Here is a 20,595-nt window from a genome sequence, read left to right on the forward strand (position 1 = left end):
AGGTGTAGGTGTAAGTGTAGGTTTAGATTTAAGTGTAGGTGTAAGTGTAAGTTTAGATTTAGGTGTAGGTGTAAGTGTAGGTTTACATTTAGGTGTAGGTGTAAGTGTAGGTTTAGGTATAGGTGCAAGTTTAGGTGCAGGTGTAGGTTTAGGTGTAAGTTTAGGTATAGGTTTGGGTTTAGAGAGACGGCTCTTTTACCCAAGGAGGATCTTCACCCGGACCTCCTTGTTGGTTCTGGAGATGTGCTTGAGGGACGTGATCTCGGCATCATACCAGAAGCCCCGTTCCTCTGGCAGCTCCAGGTTGTAGTTGACCATCACCACCTGGCCCACCTCCAGCTCCTCGAAGCGCAGCAGCATCCGGGCCCGTGGCCGCACGTCCTCGCCGTTCATCTCCACCACGCCGTTCTCAGGGTAGCTGCGCACATGGAGCACGGAAGCAAGAGCCATGATCCGGACTCTCGAGCCCAGCAACGCCCGCGATACTCAGATCTCCCTGTGATAACGTGCTTCTCGTTGATATCGCAACAGACTCCGTTCAGTGCACTCTGTTTGAACTATGAAACCCTCCTGCAGAGCCTTACACAGTCTCATGTTCACTCAAAAGCGTCATCGTCGTGAGTCGTGCCACTGACAGTCTCACACTCACACCAGCTATCACATCAGCTCTAGAAAATGCAGGCCACAGGTCCCCAGTTTTTGGTTTTAACATTGTAGAGAGCATGACGTCCACTGAATCACTGGTGTGTGTGCAAAAGGGCAGTGGTTTCTCTGTGGTTAAGGTACTTGACTAGTAATCAGAAGGTTGCTGGTTCAAGTCCCAACACTGCCAAGCTGCCACTGTTGGGCCCTTGAGCAAGACCCTTAACCCTCAAGTTGTACTCAGTCATACTTGTAAGTTGCTTTGGATACAAGCATCAGCTAAATGCTGTAAATGTAAAAGCACTATCTTTGAGTCTGGAAGGTCCTAAAAGTTGTGCTGATGTGCCTGCCTTTTCCCTGAGCTCTGCAATTTCACCCTGGGGGTGAAATACTTGCCCCCTAAACCCTGCAATTTGACCCTGAAGCAAAACACTCAACCTTGATGGCTCCGGCTTTTTACAGCAGGGCAAAGCACTAATCCCCCAATGGCTGTGGCAGTGCTGGAACACAGAAGAGCACTGTTTTGGGAATAAGAACGATATACATCCTTAACAAAGACAGATAACTATCAACAGTTGACAAAAAACGGTGACACAACTAACTGTATTTAGACTGAATCAAATCAAACACTGGAGTGGTTTTTCCCAGATCTTGCAACCCAAAACTACAAACCACAAAGAGAATGGACCAGTCGCAATATGAATATGCTGACCACTTTGATGAAAAATAAGTCTTTTTTTTTTGTAGAGGACATTAACATCAGATCAGCATGACATAGGATACATTCACCTTATAATTTATTTTGCCAAGCACTTTACTTGATGTGTTTGTGTGTGTGTGTAAAAGAAAGTGTTTACAATTTTGGCAGAACTGATGCTACTGAACACAGTTCTTAACACAGCTACTGCTGAACACAGGAGTTTTCTAAGGGCATGGCTAGAAAACAGCAAGATCAATGTGAGGATGCGTAAGGAAGAGAAATACAAATGTGAGGATGTGTTTGTGATAGAGAAATATAACGTGAGGATTTGAGGGTGTGTGAGAGAGAGTAACAGAACGTGGTGACGTGTGTGAGAGAGTTACACAGTTTTTAAAGACCCTAGGTTTGCTGGCAGAGACTTCTGCACACAGTTTCTGGGGACCCGTAACTGCTCAGTCGTGGCAGTCCTTCCATAACGGCCAGAAATTTCACGGTGCAGCTTCAAGATTAGTGCTCGGGACACAAACCATGAACTAAACACAGGACTTAACGACATACACCTAAATGCATAATTAAATATAGAAGCTTGTGTTTGTTTACTCTCTCTCTCTCTCTCTCTCTCTCTATCTATCTATCTATCTCTCTCTCTCTCTCTCTCTCTCTCTCTCCACTTCTCTTGGTTCTAAAGGCTAGCAGAGGGAGCAAGAAAGGCAAACCATGTCTGGGGTTTGAGTTACAAACCACATGTGGCTCATTTTGTTTGCTAACAATTGGACAACAGAACAGGGCCTTAAGACTGACCAACCACAGCAGAGCCTTAAGACTGACTCCAATCACAGCAGAGCCTTAAGACTGACTCCATCCACAGCAGAGCCTTAAGACTGACTCCATACCAACTAAAACCTTCGGTTTCAGTTGTTCAGGAGTCTGAACACTGAAAGACTGAACTCTGCAGGACTGAACCCTGTGAACTGAACCCTGGCTTCTGTCTTAGTCAGCTCCATAATCCCTAACCCTCACCTTAGATCAGTAATGTAAAATGTTCGGTTGAATTTTCTGTTGTATTCTGCGTCTCTTCTTCCCTGAAGGTGAAGAAACCTGCACCCATTGAAGCTCCACTGGAATCTTCAACAATAAAACTGAAGGTGCCTTGAAGTTTTCTTAGAAATTCTCTCCCCAGTTTCCATCAAAAACACGTGGTTTGCATTTCTGACAAACTGTTTTCCCTCACAAATTATATCACACACATACACGCGGGCACTCACAAACAGAAATGTGTACGGTTCAACTGCGACCACAACACATGCAAGGGAAGAAAAGCTCCCACTCTCCAACAGACCGCAGTGCTCACTACACACACACTGACACGCACACACACTGACACGCACACACACACACACGCACTGACACGCACACACACACACACACACACACACTGACAGACACACACACACACACACACACACACACACATGCATACACACACATTACAACTTACAACAGAGCAGAATATATATCCAGGAAAAACAACATAATGCTTTTAGGTCGTGTGAGAGCAATATTTACATTTATATATATTTTATTGTACATGCATGTTTATTTTACATTTTATTCCAGACCGGGTTGGTTCATGCCAGGTAAAATGTATTTTTGCGACCGTTTCATTTTTAAAAATTTTTTTTTTAGGGCAGCTACTATTCGTGCCGTCTGTGAGTATGTTTTGGTGAGCATACGTTGCAGCGCAAAAATAAAAAGAAACGCTCACCGCTCCCGAGAACACACTGGTATCCATGGCAACGGCGGGCTCTGAATGAATTTGCCATGGAAGGGAAACGAGAGATAAAAAAAAAAGAACGAGAGGAAAAGAAAAAAAGAGGAGTGTGGATCGTTCGTCTCCTATGGCTGTAGGCAGAAATCTGAGAAGGAGGGAGAGTGTGGATTTTAATAAGCACATTCTAACCTGGCAGACAGATGAACACACACACACACACACACACACACACGGGACAGACAACACCCGTTCATCCCTCCATCCCTCCATCCCTCCCTCATCTCTTCTAAGGCCCCAGGCAGGGCAACACTGAGGTTTAGAAGTTCAAGTTTAAAAAATAAAAGTCCTTCCATTAATGTTGTATCACCCAGATTATTTCAGTAATTAATTCCACCTTCTGGACTCATCTAATTAGCGGATCCCTGTGGAAAAACATTTACTTTCTGATCTTACCCATTTCTGGTTCAACTGTTCAGGTGCTACAGAAGACAGAGTGTATGGCTGCAATGAGACCCCGAACACAGAGAGATACTCCTGGGCGCTGCCTGGCGTTTTCCTCTGCTTTGAAATCGGGTTGAAATGAGCAGTAAAGGAGTGTTATGGGTCACAACCAGCAGCTGAAACTTAACTCTAGAGAGGCTCTTATTCTGCTAATAGGGTTAGGCTTCATAACCTCAAGCGTTGGGGTTTATAACTGGGGTTGGGTGCCAAAACCATACTGCGTGAACTGAAGCGCCCTCCAGTCGGGTGTCAACATTTCAGGCTGGCGGAGGTGTAGTAACCATGTGAGGAATGTTCAGCACCAATATGGTCCCAGTTCCTGTATGATCATTTCACACCGCACCAAATCGCCACACACATGTAAAGGGTTTGTTCAGTGAAAAATAACATTTGCATTAGTTTTCGCTTACCTCTGACCCATTACATAGGCCAAGACATGTTCGGAGTCCAAATTTAATTTTTTTAGTTTAGAACAAAAGCTGCTAACATTCCTAACAAACACTGGTCAACAGCAAGGATGACAGTCTTTGTAAACAAGGTACACATCCACAAACCTCTCTCAACCTGCTCAAACCGTACCCAGGTTGTTGCCCGTAGCGATGACATTTTTAGTCACTTTTGTACTTAACAGTGAGTCACGCTGCATTCTAAAACAACAATCGAGCACATCTGTTCTAATTGGAAAATCACGGAAATTAAATTTTTCACTAAAGAACCCCTTTAGATAAACGCCTGATCTGTCAAGTGAAACATTTGCCCTCTGGTTCCCCGAAAAGGACGCAACAGTCAACAGAAACATGATGGCATGTCACGTTGTCATCGTTAGTTAACCTCACACTTGCTCTGATGGCAGCAGTAGCTAGAATCCTTAAACACATTGAAATACCTAAAACCTAAATGGTCTAAAGTGAGGGTATATTTCACCAAAAAGGATTCCAATACTAAGACATGCAACAAATGTTTAAAGGAGCAATAAGTCATTTTTTCTAAGTATTTCTGAAAATATTTATGAAAGTGATTATTAATTAAGTATATATTTGTTTAGAAACTGCAGCACATTTGAGATGAAGAATCTAATTCCTCGGTAGTCCTCAAATGAAACCATTTATACTCAATAGATCAGGTCTGTCAGATGTTCAAAAATAATTTTACTACAGAACATCTGAAACATCCAGACCACTAAGTGTCAGTATAATGGATGTTTCTTTAGCAGAAACGAGTTTTTGCTCCTTTAAAAGCCATTGCATGTAAAAGGGGAACACGTCAAATTTCATGAAGCATCTGGCGACACAAGAGCCACACGAGAGCAAAGGGATGGACCGACAGCTTGAGTGACCCCACGCCAAGCACATCAGCAGGCACCGTGGGTCGAGACGGTTTGAAGTTCAAATTTGCCTTAGAAATTTAAATAAACACATTCTGCAAAAACAAACAAAACAAACGACACCCAGCCCTATTTACAACCCAAACCCTCCTTGTCTGTGGACACATCAGCCCCCACAGCTCTGATTGGTCGAATTAAGCATGCATGAGCACTGCTGGATTGGCCACACTGTCCGCATCTACAAAGCAAGCACAGTTGCAGGTAAGAACGTGTGATATATCATTTGTAAATCCTTATCACAATATTGGCATTGTAATACTGATATTGGTGAAGGAGAAAGCAAATCACAAATAAGTTGCATGCTGTGAGCGTGCTGACCATTCACAGACATTCTAGTTCACAACCTGCTCTAGTAAACAACTTTGGCCAGAATAAAGTAGGCCAGCCTTTAACTACATCAAGGGTTCATTATATCAAACCTGGACAAGCAGTCCAGGCACCTACCATATACTGAAACCACCTCCTATACTATGTGGTACGTGCAGTTAACATGTAAAACAGAGACGATTATGCAGCTGGCTGGTAGTGCAATATAAATATGAATATAAATATACATATTAATATAAATACAACACCTCTCACTGTCTGATAGGCCAGTAGTACAACACCTCTCTCTGTCTGATAGGCCAGTAGTACAACACCTCGTTTAGTCTGATAGGCCAGTAGCACAACACCTCTCTCTGTCTGATAGGCCAGTAGTATAATACCTCTCTCTGTCTGATAGGCCAGTAGTACAACACCTCTCTCTGTCTGATAGGCCAGTAGCACAACACCCCTCTCTGTCTGATAGGCCAGTACTACAACACCTCTCTCCGTCTGATAGGCCAGTAGCACAATACCTCTCTCTGTCTGATAGGCCAGTAGCACAACACCTCTCTCTGTCTGATAGGCCAGTACTACAACACCTCTCTCCGTCTGATAGGCCAGTAGCACAACACCTCTCTCTGTCTGATAGGCCAGCAGTACAACACCTCTCTCTGTCTGATAGGCCAGTAGTGCAATACCTCTCTCTGTCTGATAGGCCAATAGCACAACACCTCTCTCTGTCTGATAGGCCAATAGCACAACACCTCTCTCTGTCTGATAGGCCAATAGCACAACACCTCTCTCTGTCTGATAGGCCAGTAGCACAACACCTCTCTCTGTCTGATAGGCCAGTAGTACAACACCTCTCTCTGTCTGATAAGCCAGTAGCACAACACCCCTCTCTGTCTGATAGGCCAGTAGCACAACACCCCTCTCTGTCTGATAGGCCAGTAGCACAACACCTCTCTCCGTCTGATAGGCCAGTACTACAACACCTCTCTCCATCTGATAGGCCAGTAGCACAACACCTCTCACTGTCTGATAGGCCAGTAGTACAACACCTCTCTCTGTCTGATAAGCCAGTAGTACAACACCTCTCTCTGTCTGATAGGCCAGTAGCACAATACCTCTCTCTGTCTGATAGGCCAGTAGCACAACACCTCTCTCCGTCTGATAGGCCAGTAGCACAACACCTCTCTCTGTCTGATAGGCCAGTAGCACAACACCTCTCTCTGTCTGATAGGCCAGTAGTACAACACCTCTCTCTGTCTGATAGGCCAGTAGTACAACACCTCTCTCTGTCTGATAAGCCAGTAGCACAACACCCCTCTCTGTCTGATAGGCCAGTAGCACAACACCCCTCTCTGTCTGATAGGCCAGTAGCACAACACCCCTCTCTGTCTGATAGGCCAGTACTACAACACCTCTCTCCGTCTGATAGGCCAGTAGCACAACACCTCTCACTGTCTGATAGGCCAGTAGTACAACACCACTCTCTGTCTGATAAGCCAGTAGTACAACACCTCTCTCTGTCTGATAGGCCAGTAGCACAACACCTCTCTCTGTCTGATAGGCCAGTAGTACAACACCTCTTTTAGTCTGATAGGCCAGTAGCACAACACCTCTCTCTGTCTGATAGGCCAGTAGCACAACACCTCTCTCTGTCTGATAGGCCAGCAGTACAACACCTCTCTCTGTCTGATAGGCCAGTAGTACAATACCACTCTCTGTCTGATAGGCCAGTAGCACAACACCTCTCTCTGTCTGATAGGCCAGTAGCACAACACCTCTCTCTGTCTGATAGGCCAGTAGTACAACACCTCTCTCTGTCTGATAGGCCAGTAGTACAACACCTCTCTCTGTATGATAAGCCAGTAGCACAACACCCCTCTCTGTCTGATAGGCCAGTAGCACAACACCCCTCTCTGTCTGATAGGCCAGTAGCACAACACCCCTCTCTGTCTGATAGGCCAGTACTACAACACCTCTCTCCGTCTGATAGGCCAGTAGCACAACACCTCTCACTGTCTGATAGGCCAGTAGTACAACACCTCTCTCTGTCTGATAAGCCAGTAGTACAACACCTCTCTCTGTCTGATAGGCCAGTAGCACAATACCTCTCTCTGTCTGATAGGCCAGTAGCACAACACCTCTCTCCGTCTGATAGGCCAGTAGCACAACACCTCTCTCTGTCTGATAGGCCAGTAGCACAACACCTCTCTCTGTCTGATAGGCCAGTAGTACAACACCTCTCTCTGTCTGATAGGCCAGTAGTACAACACCTCTCTCTGTCTGATAAGCCAGTAGCACAACACCCCTCTCTGTCTGATAGGCCAGTAGCACAACACCCCTCTCTGTCTGATAGGCCAGTAGCACAACACCCCTCTCTGTCTGATAGGCCAGTACTACAACACCTCTCTCCGTCTGATAGGCCAGTAGCACAACACCTCTCACTGTCTGATAGGCCAGTAGTACAACACCACTCTCTGTCTGATAAGCCAGTAGTACAACACCTCTCTCTGTCTGATAGGCCAGTAGCACAACACCTCTCTCTGTCTGATAGGCCAGTAGTACAACACCTCTCTTAGTCTGATAGGCCAGTAGCACAACACCTCTCTCTGTCTGATAGGCCAGTAGCACAACACCTCTCTCTGTCTGATAGGCCAGCAGTACAACACCTCTCTCTGTCTGATAGGCCAGTAGTACAATACCACCCTCTGTCTGATAGGCCAGTAGCACAACACCCCTCTCTGTCTGATAGGCCAGTACTACAACACCTCTCTCCGTCTGATAGGCCAGTAGCACAACACCTCTCACTGTCTGATAGGCCAGTAGTACAACACCTCTCTCTGTCTGATAAGCCAGTAGTACAACACCTCTCTCTGTCTGATAGGCCAGTAGCACAACACCTCTCTCTGTCTGATAGGCCAGTAGTACAACACCTCTTTTAGTCTGATAGGCCAGTAGCACAACACCTCTCTCTGTCTGATAGGCCAGCAGTACAACACCTCTCTCTGTCTGATAGGCCAGTAGTACAATACCACTCTCTGTCTGATAGGCCAGTAGCACAACACCTCTCTCTGTCTGATAGGCCAGTACTACAACACCTCTTTTAGTCTGATAGGCCAGTAGCACAACACCTTTCTCTGTCTGATAGGCCAGTAGTACAACACCTCTCTCTGTCTGATAGGCCAGTAGTACAATACCTCTCTCTGTCTGATAGGCCAGCAGTACAACACCTCTCTCTGTCTGATAGGCCAGTAGTACAATACCTCTCTCCGTCTGATAGGCCAGTAGCACAACACCTCTCTCTGTCTGATAGGCCAGTACTACAACACCTCTTTTAGTCTGATAGGCCAGTAGCACAACACCTTTCTCTGTCTGATAGGCCAGTAGTACAACACCTCTCTCTGTCTGATAGGCCAGTAGTACAATACCTCTCTCTGTCTGATAGGCCAGTAGTACAATACCTCTCTCTGTCTGATAGGCCAGTAGTACAACACCTCTCACTGTCTGATAGGCCAGTAGTACAACACCTCTCACTGTCTGATAGGCCAGTAGTACAACACCTCTCTCTGTCTGATAGGCCAGTAGTACAACACCTCTCTCTGTCTGATAGGCCATTAGTACCATACCTCTCTCTGTCTGATAGGCTAGATCTTAACTTTCCGAACACCAGCTACTAAATCAGTGGACTCTTACTTATGTCTGACACAGAACACCACTGCCTCTATTAGCATATCACTGTCTCCATTAACACTGTACCAGAATATGGATTTCCTCCACAGAGATAATAAACCACCACAGTAAGTTGCACTGGCGTGTCTGCTAAATGCTGTAAATGTAAATGTAATATTACTATAGCACTGTCTCATTTTTCAGAGCACTGTTACCATTAGCATAGTACTGTCTATATTAGCATAGCATTGCGTATATTACCATAGCACTGTCCCCATTAGCATAGCATTGACTATATTAGCATATAACTGTATCTATTTGCATAGCACTGTCTCTATTAGCATAGCACTGTATATATTAACATAGCACTGTCCATCTTAGCATTCAACTGTCTCCAGTATAACATAGAGCTGTCTCCATTAGCACAGCTCAGAATATCAGGAACAATTTGTTAAAGTTATATTATGAAGGACATATCTTTGAGAAAAAAATGTGTGTTGTGTTGCATGGAATAGCCACTATGACTGTAGTCACACTAAATTCTCTCTCACAGTCAAGAGCTGGCTGTGCTTTTCTGTATCTGTTGAAATGTTCACCAGATTTAGTTTTTCAGAGACAGATGGAGGGAAGTGAGAAAAAGAAAAAGAGCAGAATAAGTAGAGAGACACAGAGAGAGACACAGAGAGGGAGAGAGAGAGAGACATAGATAGGAAACAGAAAGAGAGACAAGGCAACTTGTCGTAGAAACTAACACTGACCCTGAGTCTGTTCCGGCCATGTTAGCAGTACTGCGTCTGAATGTAACCCTGGCCCCCTCCCAAACGCCAGTTTTCCCAGCATGCATTGCTGTCTCACTGAGACAGACAGAACACATTTACCTCACACAACAAAAAACCGTGCTGATGTTTGGCCAAACATTCCAGACCAGGCGCTGTGACGGCTACTTACTCCTCATATTTGATGTGGTACGTGACGTCGTCTTTGCCGTGCGCTGCGGCAACCGTCCGGGACGTCGAGGGCTCCTCGCCGTCCGAGTGTAATCCTACGCTGCCTGTGCCGTTTGGCTCCGCCTCCGGCGCCTTTCCGTTAGTCCGTTTGCTAGGCCTAACTCTGGCGGCAGGGGGCGCCGTTTCCACCTTGCTGCCGTGTGCTTTGGTGGGGGGCGTGACTTTCTCGATGGTGCCCTCGAACCAGGCGCCGATGCTGATGTCCCTGCAGTCCACGAGCTCATTAATCTGGGGCAGGAGAGGAGCGAGGTTAGGCTGCTACTGCACAGTAAATCATTACTGCAATATTGGGCTTTGTGACGCTGATATTAGAGGGTCACGCTAGCTACATTCACCCAGCGGACGTTTTTACTGATGAGAGACATTCTCAAATGGTTGTAAAAAGCAGTCAATGTCATGTCCCTTCTCAATTTGCCGCTATAGCCTTGAAATGCTCCTGTAACCATAGTAACAGATGCTAAATCTAATGAACAGAATGACAGACAGACAAACAGACATGCTTACAGCACTTTAGGACAGACAGACAGACAGATATTCTTACAGCAGTTTTGGACAGACAGACAGACATGATTACATCACTTTTGGACAGACAGACAGACAGACATGATTACATCACTTTTGGACAGACAGACAGACAGACGTGATTACATCACTTTTGGACAGACAGACAGACAGACATGCGTACAGCACTTTAGGACAGACATACAGACAGACATGCGTACAGCACTTTAGGACAGACAGACAGACATGCGTACAGCACTTTTGGACAGACAGACAGACAGACATGCTTACAGCACTTTTGGACAGACAGACAGACAGACAGACATGCTTACAGCACTTTTGGACAGACAGACAGACAGACAGACAGACAGACAGATGTGGTTATGAACTACAGACTTACATTCTCTTATTCTTACCTTTGTACATTCAAACTTTTATGGCTATGAACAACAAACGCATTTTGTCGGTGTGACACGCATTCGCACACATAAAACATATAACAAAGAGAGAGCGAGGGATGGACAGAGAGGTGGAGAGAGACAGAAAAAAAGGAAAGAGAGAAAGAAAGAGGGTGAGAAAGAAGAAGGAAGAAAAAGGAATGAGCGAGCAAGAGAGATTCACACAGGCGCACATTCCGAAACTCTGCCACCACTCAGCAGGGCAACGTCATGCCAGAAAACACTGGCATACACTGGCACCCTCAGTTCACTACACGCTTTCATATATGTGGGTGTGGGGGGTGTGTGTGTGGAGGGTGTGTGTGGGGTGTGTGTGGGGGGGTGTGGGGGGGTGTATGTGTGTGGATGTGTGTGTGTGTGTGTGGAGGGTGTGTGTGGGGTGTGTGTGTGTGTGTGTGGGTGGGTGTGTGTGTGATTGTGTGGAAGGGTGTATGTGTGGGTCTGTGTGTGTGTGTGTGTGTGGGGTGTGTGTGGGGGGGTGTATGTGTGTGGATGTGTGTGTGTGTGTGTGTGGAGGGTGTGTGTGGGGTGTGTGTGTGTGTGTGATTGTGTGGAAGGGTGTATGTGTGTGTGTGGGTCTGTGTGTGTGTGTGTGTGTGTGTGTGGGTGTGTGTGTGTGTGTGTGATTGTGTGGAAGGGTGTATGTGTGTGTGTGTGTGTGTGATTGTGTGGAAGGGTGTATGTGTGTGTGTGTGTGTGGGTCTGTGTGTGTGTGTGTGTGTGGGTGTGTGTGTGTGTGTGTGGGGGTGTGTGTGTGTGTGGGTGGGTGGGTGTATGTGTGTGTGTGTGTGTGTGTGGGTCTGTGTGTGTGTGTGTGGGTCTGTGTGTGTGTGTGTGGGTGGGGGGGGTGTGTGTGATTGTGTGGAAGGGTGTATGTGTGTGTGTGTGTGGGTCTGTGTGTGTGTGTGTGTGTGTGTGTGGGTGGATGTGTGGGTGGGGGTGTGTGTGTGTGTGTGTGTGTGTGTGTGTGTGTGGGGGTGTGGGTGGGTGTGTGTGTGTGGGGGTGTGGGTGTGGGGGGGGGGTGTATGTGCGGTTTCACTGTGGTGTGTGTGCCATTCAGTTGGTGTCATTATGTGGTGTGTGTAACTATGAACAGTTGCACTATGTGGTGTCTGTGTGCTCCGTTCAGTTAGTGTTACTTTGTGGTGTGTGTAAGTTTGAACCGTTTCACTGTGTGGTGTGTGTGTGTGTGTGTGTGTGGAATTTAGTTAGCGTCAAATGGTGTAAATACGAACAGTTTCACTTTGTGGTGTGTGAAAGTGTGAACAGTGTCACTATGTGGTGTGTATATTTGTGAACCGATTCACTATGTGGTGTGTATATTTATGAACCATTTCACTATGTGGTGTGTATATTTGTGAACCGATTCACTATGTGGTGTGTGTGTGTGGCACTAAGTCAGTATCACTAAGTAGTAGTCTTAGGCTGATAAACGATATTATCAAATATTGCGATAATTTAAATCAGTGATCATATTAAGCAAATGATTGTTCATTTGCTGTCTGTCACATACCATTACCATGTCATATTTTAATGGCCTCATTTTACTTAATCTTTCCTTTGTACAAGCAGTCTAGTCATTGGTTTTCAACCATAAAAGACTTCATTGAATCTTTGGCCACACAAACACAACTCAATCAACTAATTAATTACAAAGACACTTTTTTTTAAACAAGCCACTTAAAAAGATCATAACATATTTTATGTCTGGCAAAGAATGCTAAGGAACATATCCGAAATATGTGACCTACACTCTGGTACATGTGATCTACTCTCCTGTACATGTGAGCTACTCTCCGAAACATGTGACCTTCTCTCTGAAACATGTGATCAACTCTCCTGTACATGTGAGCTACTCTCCGAAACATGTGACCTTCTCTCTGAAACATGTGATCAACTCTCCTGTACATGTGAGCTACCCTCCGAAACATGTGACCTTCTATCTGAAACATGTGACCTATTCTCCAGTACTGGTGATCTACTCTCCAGTACATGATCTACTCTCCGAAATACGTGATCTACTCTCTGTAGGAGCAAAAATACTTGTCCGGAATAAGGGTGTCAATGAGTCAATCTGTCGGTATTTTTGCTTTGAAACCTAACAAATATGGAAAACTTGTTCAGAAATTAACAGTGTTAAATACCATAACGAAGTAAAATAAAAGTAAAATCCCAACACAAGTACTCCAGCAGATGTCTACTAAAGTTAAACTGCTGCGGTCTCTGTAGTAACTGCCTGGGATCATTACATCGATCAAAACCATTTGCTCTTAACAGTTCACTTATGTAGGGCCGCAAGAAAAGGGTCACATGACCGAGACAGATGGGAGACCCTATAACACTCACACAGAGCGCTTCTGAACTGAGTTTGCAACTCGATAATATGCTTTATCGCTGTAATGCTGGAGACAGTAATCATTAGATCAGGGTCACTATGCAGTGTGTCAGGTGCCCAGCCTGCGGGGCAGACATGCAGCCCTGCCCAGGGGGCAGTGTGGACAGACTAATTACAGAGTCACTGGGTTAGACTAAGCACATCTGAAGATTTAGAAAATCAATCTAATATATGTGTCCTGTCTTAAATGCGTCCTTCCATCCACAAAAATCTTTTCCCGTTGACATTAAAGAGAACTTTCTTTTTCTTATGTTAAAATTAATTCCATATATTAATATTACACCTATTACTGGGTAAAAAACACTGATGATTCATTATATATCCCAACATTAAATACTTCAACATGGAATACCTCAACATCCATCACTTCTTATCAATTAAATAAAATTGAAGAAATTAATAGTCAAAAGGGGCTTATTTAAGTGGTGGTCCATCCTTTCTCCGGTCTTGGGGTTGTCTTAAAAGTGTCTCAGCTCGGAATCTCCAGTGGCTCACAGCTGGCTCACCTTGTACACTCCCACGCCTGCGTCTCTGAGAGCCGCTGAAGATGACGTCGACGGCTGACTGTCTGACGTCATGCTGCATGGTTTGGAACCGTTTCCGTGGTTACTGATGACCGCTACAGGGGAAGCTGTGGTAGCTGTGGATGCAGTCAAGCTGGGGAGCGTGTTAGCGGCGACTGGAACTGTGTTACAGACCACGCCCTCAAAACTGTTTGGGGCGGGGCTGTCTGGTGGGTCAGTTTGTGAGCGAATAAGAAGCTGGATAATGTCATTGAGGCCAACGTTGTAATCGAAGAGGGTTTGGCCATCCTCCATCTATGGACAAAAATAAATAAATAAAATAGAAAAGAGATGAATGAACACTAAGGTAAAAATATTAGTGCACACACAAACACACACATTTTTACTCACACACTCTATGAACTATAGTGCAATACTCCGTGCACTGTTAAAAATATCATAGCCCTTAATGTGATGTGATTAAAGATTAAGGCCTTTTTACGAAATATTAATGTTTTGTTTCGTGTAAATGCCGTGATTCACAAAGAAACCCACAGAACATTCATCCGAGACTAGTCAAGATGTCCACAACACACAGACAAAATCGTGATTTGTTAAAGGGCTCATTTGCATTCTGCAGTATCAGTATTTCCAAGGCTGGTATCGTGATAACAATTATCAAATGATGTATTGTTAACCCTTAACATGCATGCACAGCAGAAAAAAAAACACAGCCAGCTGGTCTCACACTCTAAACACACTGATCAACACTTATCAGATACTTTTTCTTGTTTACTCACTTAACAAGCTGCCAGTTTCATAACGCCATAATGTGTTTGTGTTTGTGTGTGTGTGTGAAGGTGTGTGCACGTGTACATGCCCGTGGACGTTCACTCAGCCAAACCAGCCCTCTGTGTGAGAACATACGAGTGTTTTCATTGTTCCTGAAGCTGATGTGCACAAGCAGAGTGGTGCTGCAGTTTCGGCCTATTAACCGTGCTGCTAACCCTGGACTTATCCGCACTGCTAACTCCGGTCCTAGCCACAAACAGCGACTCTCACTGCGGACTGCGCTAGCGCTCTGAGCCGTACTGACATTGCTGCAATCATATGAATAAATAAACAAATAAATAAATAAATCTCAGAATCGTGACGGTCACGTGGGGGGGGATTACTATGGTAACCAAAAAGCCCCCCCTCCCCCCCAGCACGCACGCACGCAAACACACACACACACACACACACACACTCACAAATAGTTTATCTGGTTCTGTCACTTTTTTCCTGGCATAGTGCAACATATTACCGCAGACGCAGCACAGGAAAATGGCTTCCTTCTTACGTGAAGACTTATCACCATACTACACTGTCACATTTTCCATTGTGTGTCTGTGTGTTTGAAGATTCCCTGTTTCCTCTCTGCGCTGTTTCGTCAGTGCAAACCGAGGGAACATGGTGGTGGTGGTGGTGTGTTTGTAGTGGGTGGTGCCACAGTCCTGAGTCAGAGCGCAGCTGCCATTTCTCCCGTCTACACCAACAAAACCATGACCGACCCACCGCTCCCCTCCTTATTATGCGTTTGTGTTTGTGTGTGCACGCGTGTGTGTGTGAAGTGAGAGAGGGACAGAGAGGGAGAGCATGTGTGTACGTGTGAGAGAGAGAGAGACAGAGAGAGAGAGAGAGAGAGAGAGAGAGAGAGGGACAGAGAGAGAGAGAGAGAGGGACAGAGAGAGGGACAGAGAGAGAGAGAGAGACAGAGAGGGACAGAGAGAGAGAGAGAGAGAGACAGAGAGGGACAGAGAGAGAGAGAGAGGGACAGAGAGAGAGAGAGAGAGAGAGAGAGAGGGACAGAGAGAGAGAGGGACAGAGAGAGAGAGGGACAGAGAGAGAGAGAGAGAGAGAGAGAGAGAGAGAGGGAGACAGAGAGAGAGAGAGAGAGAGAGAGAGAGAGAGAGAGAGAGAGAGAGAGAGGGAGAGAGAGAGATAGAGAGAGAGAGAGAGAGAGAAGGAGACAGAGGGACAGAGAGAGAGAGAGAGACAGAGAGAGAGAGAGAGAGCTAGAGGGGACTAGATGGAGGATGACTAACAGCAGGGCTGTGACTGTGTCTTCCTACTCTGGCTTTTGGAGTCCGCCCTGCGCCGTCGGCTGAGCTCCTCTTCCTACACCCAGATCCACTGTTCTCCATCCCTACAGCTCTGCTCCGTACGTCCCTCCACCCCGACAGGCTACACCTCTCCGTTCACCCTCTGTGTGCGCGGCTACGCTCCTCCACCCATCACAAGCAGGAGTACCAGCTCCCTCATGCAGCCCAAACGTTCGCACCCACCTCCCAGATATTTACTCGCCTTCACGCGTGACCTCCATTTTAATTCAATTACCCAGACCTTTCAACGCAACTCACAGCCTCGTTAAACTTGCCGTGCCGCTCACAGTTACCGGCTACCCGCAACTAAAACCTGCCTCCTAGATAAAACCCCTTCCGTGTTCTGAGCAGTCAGGATGCGTTAAGCGTGAGTCTCCTCGTACCTCCCACGTGTAACTAGCAGCTTAATTAATCCACAGTCTGACATCTCTAAACACGAGCAGGCGCGTCTCCCGAGATTTCGCGGACGCCTGTTTTCCTGGACGTCTTGGAAACCAGTCCTCTGCACAAAGACAAACTGATGACATGTGACAGGGATCAAAATATAAAGGAAAATATGATATAAAATATAAAGGTTACTCGTTGTAATTGCTGATGTAATAGAACATGTAGGATGTTGTTAGTGCGCTTTGTGTGGCTGGTGTTCTGTGTGTTACATTTATGTAGAAATTGTATGATATAAATTTTTTTTTTTGTACAAATCTGATAAGGATATCTTGCGTTTGAATGTTGATCCGATATTTGTTGTTAAAAACCGCTGTGGAGCTGCGATTCAGCTGCTTTGGTGAAACTTTGGTGAAATCTAAACAAAATTGTAAAAATACAGAACAACCTTCTTTACGAGACTAAAGCATTTTTCCCCCTTCCACTGCCATACAGAAACTCTTATATTTATTGCCTTGGTCACCTGTTTTGTTCTCAGTTGTACTGTACTCACCCCCAACACACACACACACACACACACACCCCCCCGCTGTTTGGCTGCCTCACTCCACACTGACTCCTGAAATTTACACTAGTTCGTCTGCATTTTTTCTTCATTACTGAATGCAACTGTAATTCCACATCAGCATAATGTTGACTTTACAATTCGTCTTGTGGATTTCAACGGTAAATCCGTTGCCTGCCCGCTCCCTCCACACCAGGCACTAAGTGAGCAGCGGCTACCAGAGCCACCAGTCTCTCTTCGCTCGACCTCTGCTTAAAACCCACACAAACGTCATCTGACTGCAAGACGGTTATTCCGTCTAAAAAAAACAAACCAAAAAAAACATGGACGCTGTTCACTGAAGTTAGCTTATTGTAAAACTCAGCAGGCTAACGGCAAACTCAGCGGTTTTTCCCTCTTTTTCACGGAGTGTGAATATGCTAAAGCCGTAGAGCAATTAAGTTGATGGATTTAGAGAAGGGGAGCGCTTTCTCGATCATTCTGTCCGGTTTCTCCCGCTCTTTGTCCTCTCCTTTACTTCACGGCCAAACTGGAAACGTCGGTTTGCTTCTTTATAAAGACCGGATTAATAAACACACCCCGCTGGTCCGTGGACCCATGGCGGTGAACGCTGCTGAAACGCCGTTTGTCTCTTTTAATGATAGCAATGCATGGATATTTGCATTTCAGTGTATCGTTAATGTGAGGGGAAACGCCATATTTGAACTCTACACCATCGTATAAACTCTTCTCAAATTAACCCAGCTGATACCACGTGACCTGCAAAGCGCCACTGTGATGTTTTTGGGCTGGATTTGTTTCCCTAATTTTTTTTCTCTCCCAATATCTGATCCAGCAGCTTTTAGTTTTTTTTGTTGTTTTTTTTTTATATCGACCTGATTCCAATACATGGTATGGGGAGCCCAGTTCATTAGTGATTTGCCTTCTACGACAGGTGCGCTTGACGGTACATTACAGACAGAACAGGCCTGCTGTGTGTCTGAACACACCATGAGTCAGTTGCTACTCAGCAGAGAAACATCCGCCATCTATGATTAAGGGAAATGTGTTGGGTTTTGTTTACACGAGTGAAAATGTCCTGACTCTAAAATCAGACGGATGGGTTCCAGCATTATCGGGGAATAGAGAAGAACCCGAGCCAAAAGACTTTTGTTTGTCTATTTAGAAGGATCTTCTCGCTTGCTTTAACGTGGAAAGAAAGACATCATCTACTAACTGAGCAACTGAACGCTTCAGTGGGGAAATATTTGGAAAGCCCAGTCAAAAGCAACCACATGTGGAACGGCAAACGTGTGTGCATGTGTGTGTGTATGCGTGTGTGGGTGTGTGCAGGAGTGTCTGCGTTTTTGCTTATGTATGTGTGTGTGTGTGTGTGTGTGTTTATTTTCGAGGCAGTGAAGGCTAGTATGACCGTCGGTCTCTAACGTTGTATGTGCGGCTTCGTCCTGTTCAGAAACATGGAGGCGTTTGTGCTCTGAAATGGAGGCAGGGTGAGATGACGGTCTCCTCTGTGAGCTCACAAGGGCCAGAGTGACACATCGCAACCACAAATCCTGTCACAGAAGAGGTCCTTCACAAACCAACTACCGACCCTCTCGCAGAGGAGGTCCTTAACAACAAACCAATGACCAACCTCTCATGAAGGAGCTTCTTAACAATAAATTCTCTACACGTTAGAATTGAATTGTTATCCGAAGTCACAAATGGCTAGTTACCATTGCGACATCATCAACAGAAGTCTCTGTGACATTCCAACCACACCGTGGTCCTGAAAGAGTTAACACGCAGTGACGGGAGCAGGTCGGAGTGCTTTCAGCAGATCGTACCACGGTCCAGGGAGTAGAGCCCAAAATGGCGGACAGGGTGGGAGCTCTGCTCCATTTTGTGGGCCTGCCTGCTGGCTGTGGTCCACGGCTGTCGTGCCCACCCTGCACGGTAAGACAGTGTCAAATCCGCGAACCTTTAAGAAGGCGTTGCACCGTCAGGAAGTGTTAAGACAGACTGCTAAGTGGCTCATTGGTTCTGAATCAGCGAGCCTGTGCGTGCGTGCGTGTGTGTGTGTGTGTGTGTCGGTGTGTGATAGGAAAATGTGTGTTTTAGTACGTGTGCACGTTTTTGAACAAATGTTCTTGTGCCATGTTGTATAAGAGTGTCCTAAGAGTGTGTGTGTGTGTGTGTGTTGTTTGTTTGGTACAAACGAGGCCGAAGAGCGTGCTTGCGTCAATGAGTGCGTGTTCGCGTGAGTGTTTGTACGCGCGCGTTTGCGTGCGTGTGGACGCCGTTCTGGGAGGCAGCTCAGCTGGACGGGCGAAAAGCGTTGCTGCTGCACCCACCCAGCCCTCTGGAACTCTGGGAAACGTGAGGAGACGCCCCACTCCGCTCGGGCAAACAGATCACTCCGCCTTACCCTCCCCTCCCCCACTGCTCCTCCGCCAACAAGCGAGAGAGAGAGAGAGAGAGAGAGAGAGAGAGAGAGAGACAGACAGAGAGAGAGAGAGAGAGTGAGAGAAAAATAGGTCGCATTCTAATCAACAACCCGCATGGTGGGAAAAAAAAAAACAGCACACACCATCAGGAGTGTCGCTGTCTACACCAACTCGCCTTGCTTGTCTAAACCAAATCGATTCTTCTCTTAATAGCGTCCTTGACATCAATGCGCCCGTTTATGAATTTTTATTCCCTGGTTTTTAGCCCTTCTGTTGGGCAAACCAGCACCTTGACCACATTCCAGACTGCCTGTACTAAACGCCACTGCTGCGGCTACCCCGGTTAAACAAACACAGGGCTCAGACGTGACGCCGAGAGGGCTTCGTTTCCACGCGACCGTATTTTTCAGAACCTCGGTAGGAGCGGCCGCCATTTTAAAGATCACGAGGAACCACGCACATCAGAAAAACGTCAGGAAGGATGCCCCACACACACAAACACACACAGACAAAAAACACAACCACACAATTAATGATGAAAACTGCTGACATGCTCCATTGTCTCTGCTAAATCTTTTTTTTTTTTTCCATATCTACAGTAACTAATGAGTGGTGTGGACTCAACAGGAACAAGGATGTCTTTTCCTATACTGCTCTAAGAATCTGAAATCTGACTCCACTCTTGTTTTGTCTGCATTTTAGGAATAATCATATGAAAATTACTATTATTACACACACACACACACACACACACACACACACACACACACACAATGGGGACTCAGGTTTACAGCTTTATACAGTTACACTCTGTAACACCTTAGATACCAACCAGGCCTTTATGCTTTGCCTACACCTTTGTTTTGGTGCAAGACTGGGAGACTACAAACAGGGCTTCAGCCTGAACGGACACCTTGAACAACGTGGCCAATCCACACTTGCAAACCCACTTCTGCCAATCACAGCTCTCGACGGCAAGACAACTGCAATCACCATCCGAGCGTAACAGCATCTGCTCTTAATGGGGATATTTAGCACTGCTTCTTTCTTTGATGTCTCCTCCGAGAGACAGGGAAGAGACGGACGGCAAGCAGACCTGACGGATAACCATGTTACGAAGGTCAGGCAGACAGTAAGGGCCACTACACGGGCGTGTTCCGAACAGCAGATGACTAGGCCATCCAATCAGGATGTAATAATGCCACATAATCGATTCTAACAATAGGGGG

General features: G+C 46.0%; 1 protein-coding gene and 1 pseudogene across 1 annotated transcript in view; one reads left to right on the forward strand and one right to left on the reverse strand.

The window, feature by feature from the left end:
• Positions 1–20,595, forward strand: part of LOC118240651 — a 659,061-nt pseudogene that overhangs the window by 69,935 nt on the left and 568,531 nt on the right.
• The window catches only part of LOC113585651 (E3 ubiquitin-protein ligase UHRF2), a 53,593-nt gene that overhangs the window by 20,529 nt on the left and 12,469 nt on the right, over positions 1–20,595 (reverse strand). Inside the window, exons 2-4 of the mRNA XM_027023261.2 lie at positions 13,851–14,162; positions 9,931–10,217; positions 200–418 (exon numbers count right to left, since the gene is read on the reverse strand). Coding sequence (XP_026879062.2) covers positions 200–418; positions 9,931–10,217; positions 13,851–14,162 — 818 coding nt within the window. The remainder of the gene's footprint in view (positions 1–199; positions 419–9,930; positions 10,218–13,850; positions 14,163–20,595) is intronic.

Source organism: Electrophorus electricus, chromosome 22, assembly GCF_013358815.1.
Source record: "Electrophorus electricus isolate fEleEle1 chromosome 22, fEleEle1.pri, whole genome shotgun sequence".
NCBI lineage: Eukaryota > Metazoa > Chordata > Actinopteri > Gymnotiformes > Gymnotidae > Electrophorus > Electrophorus electricus.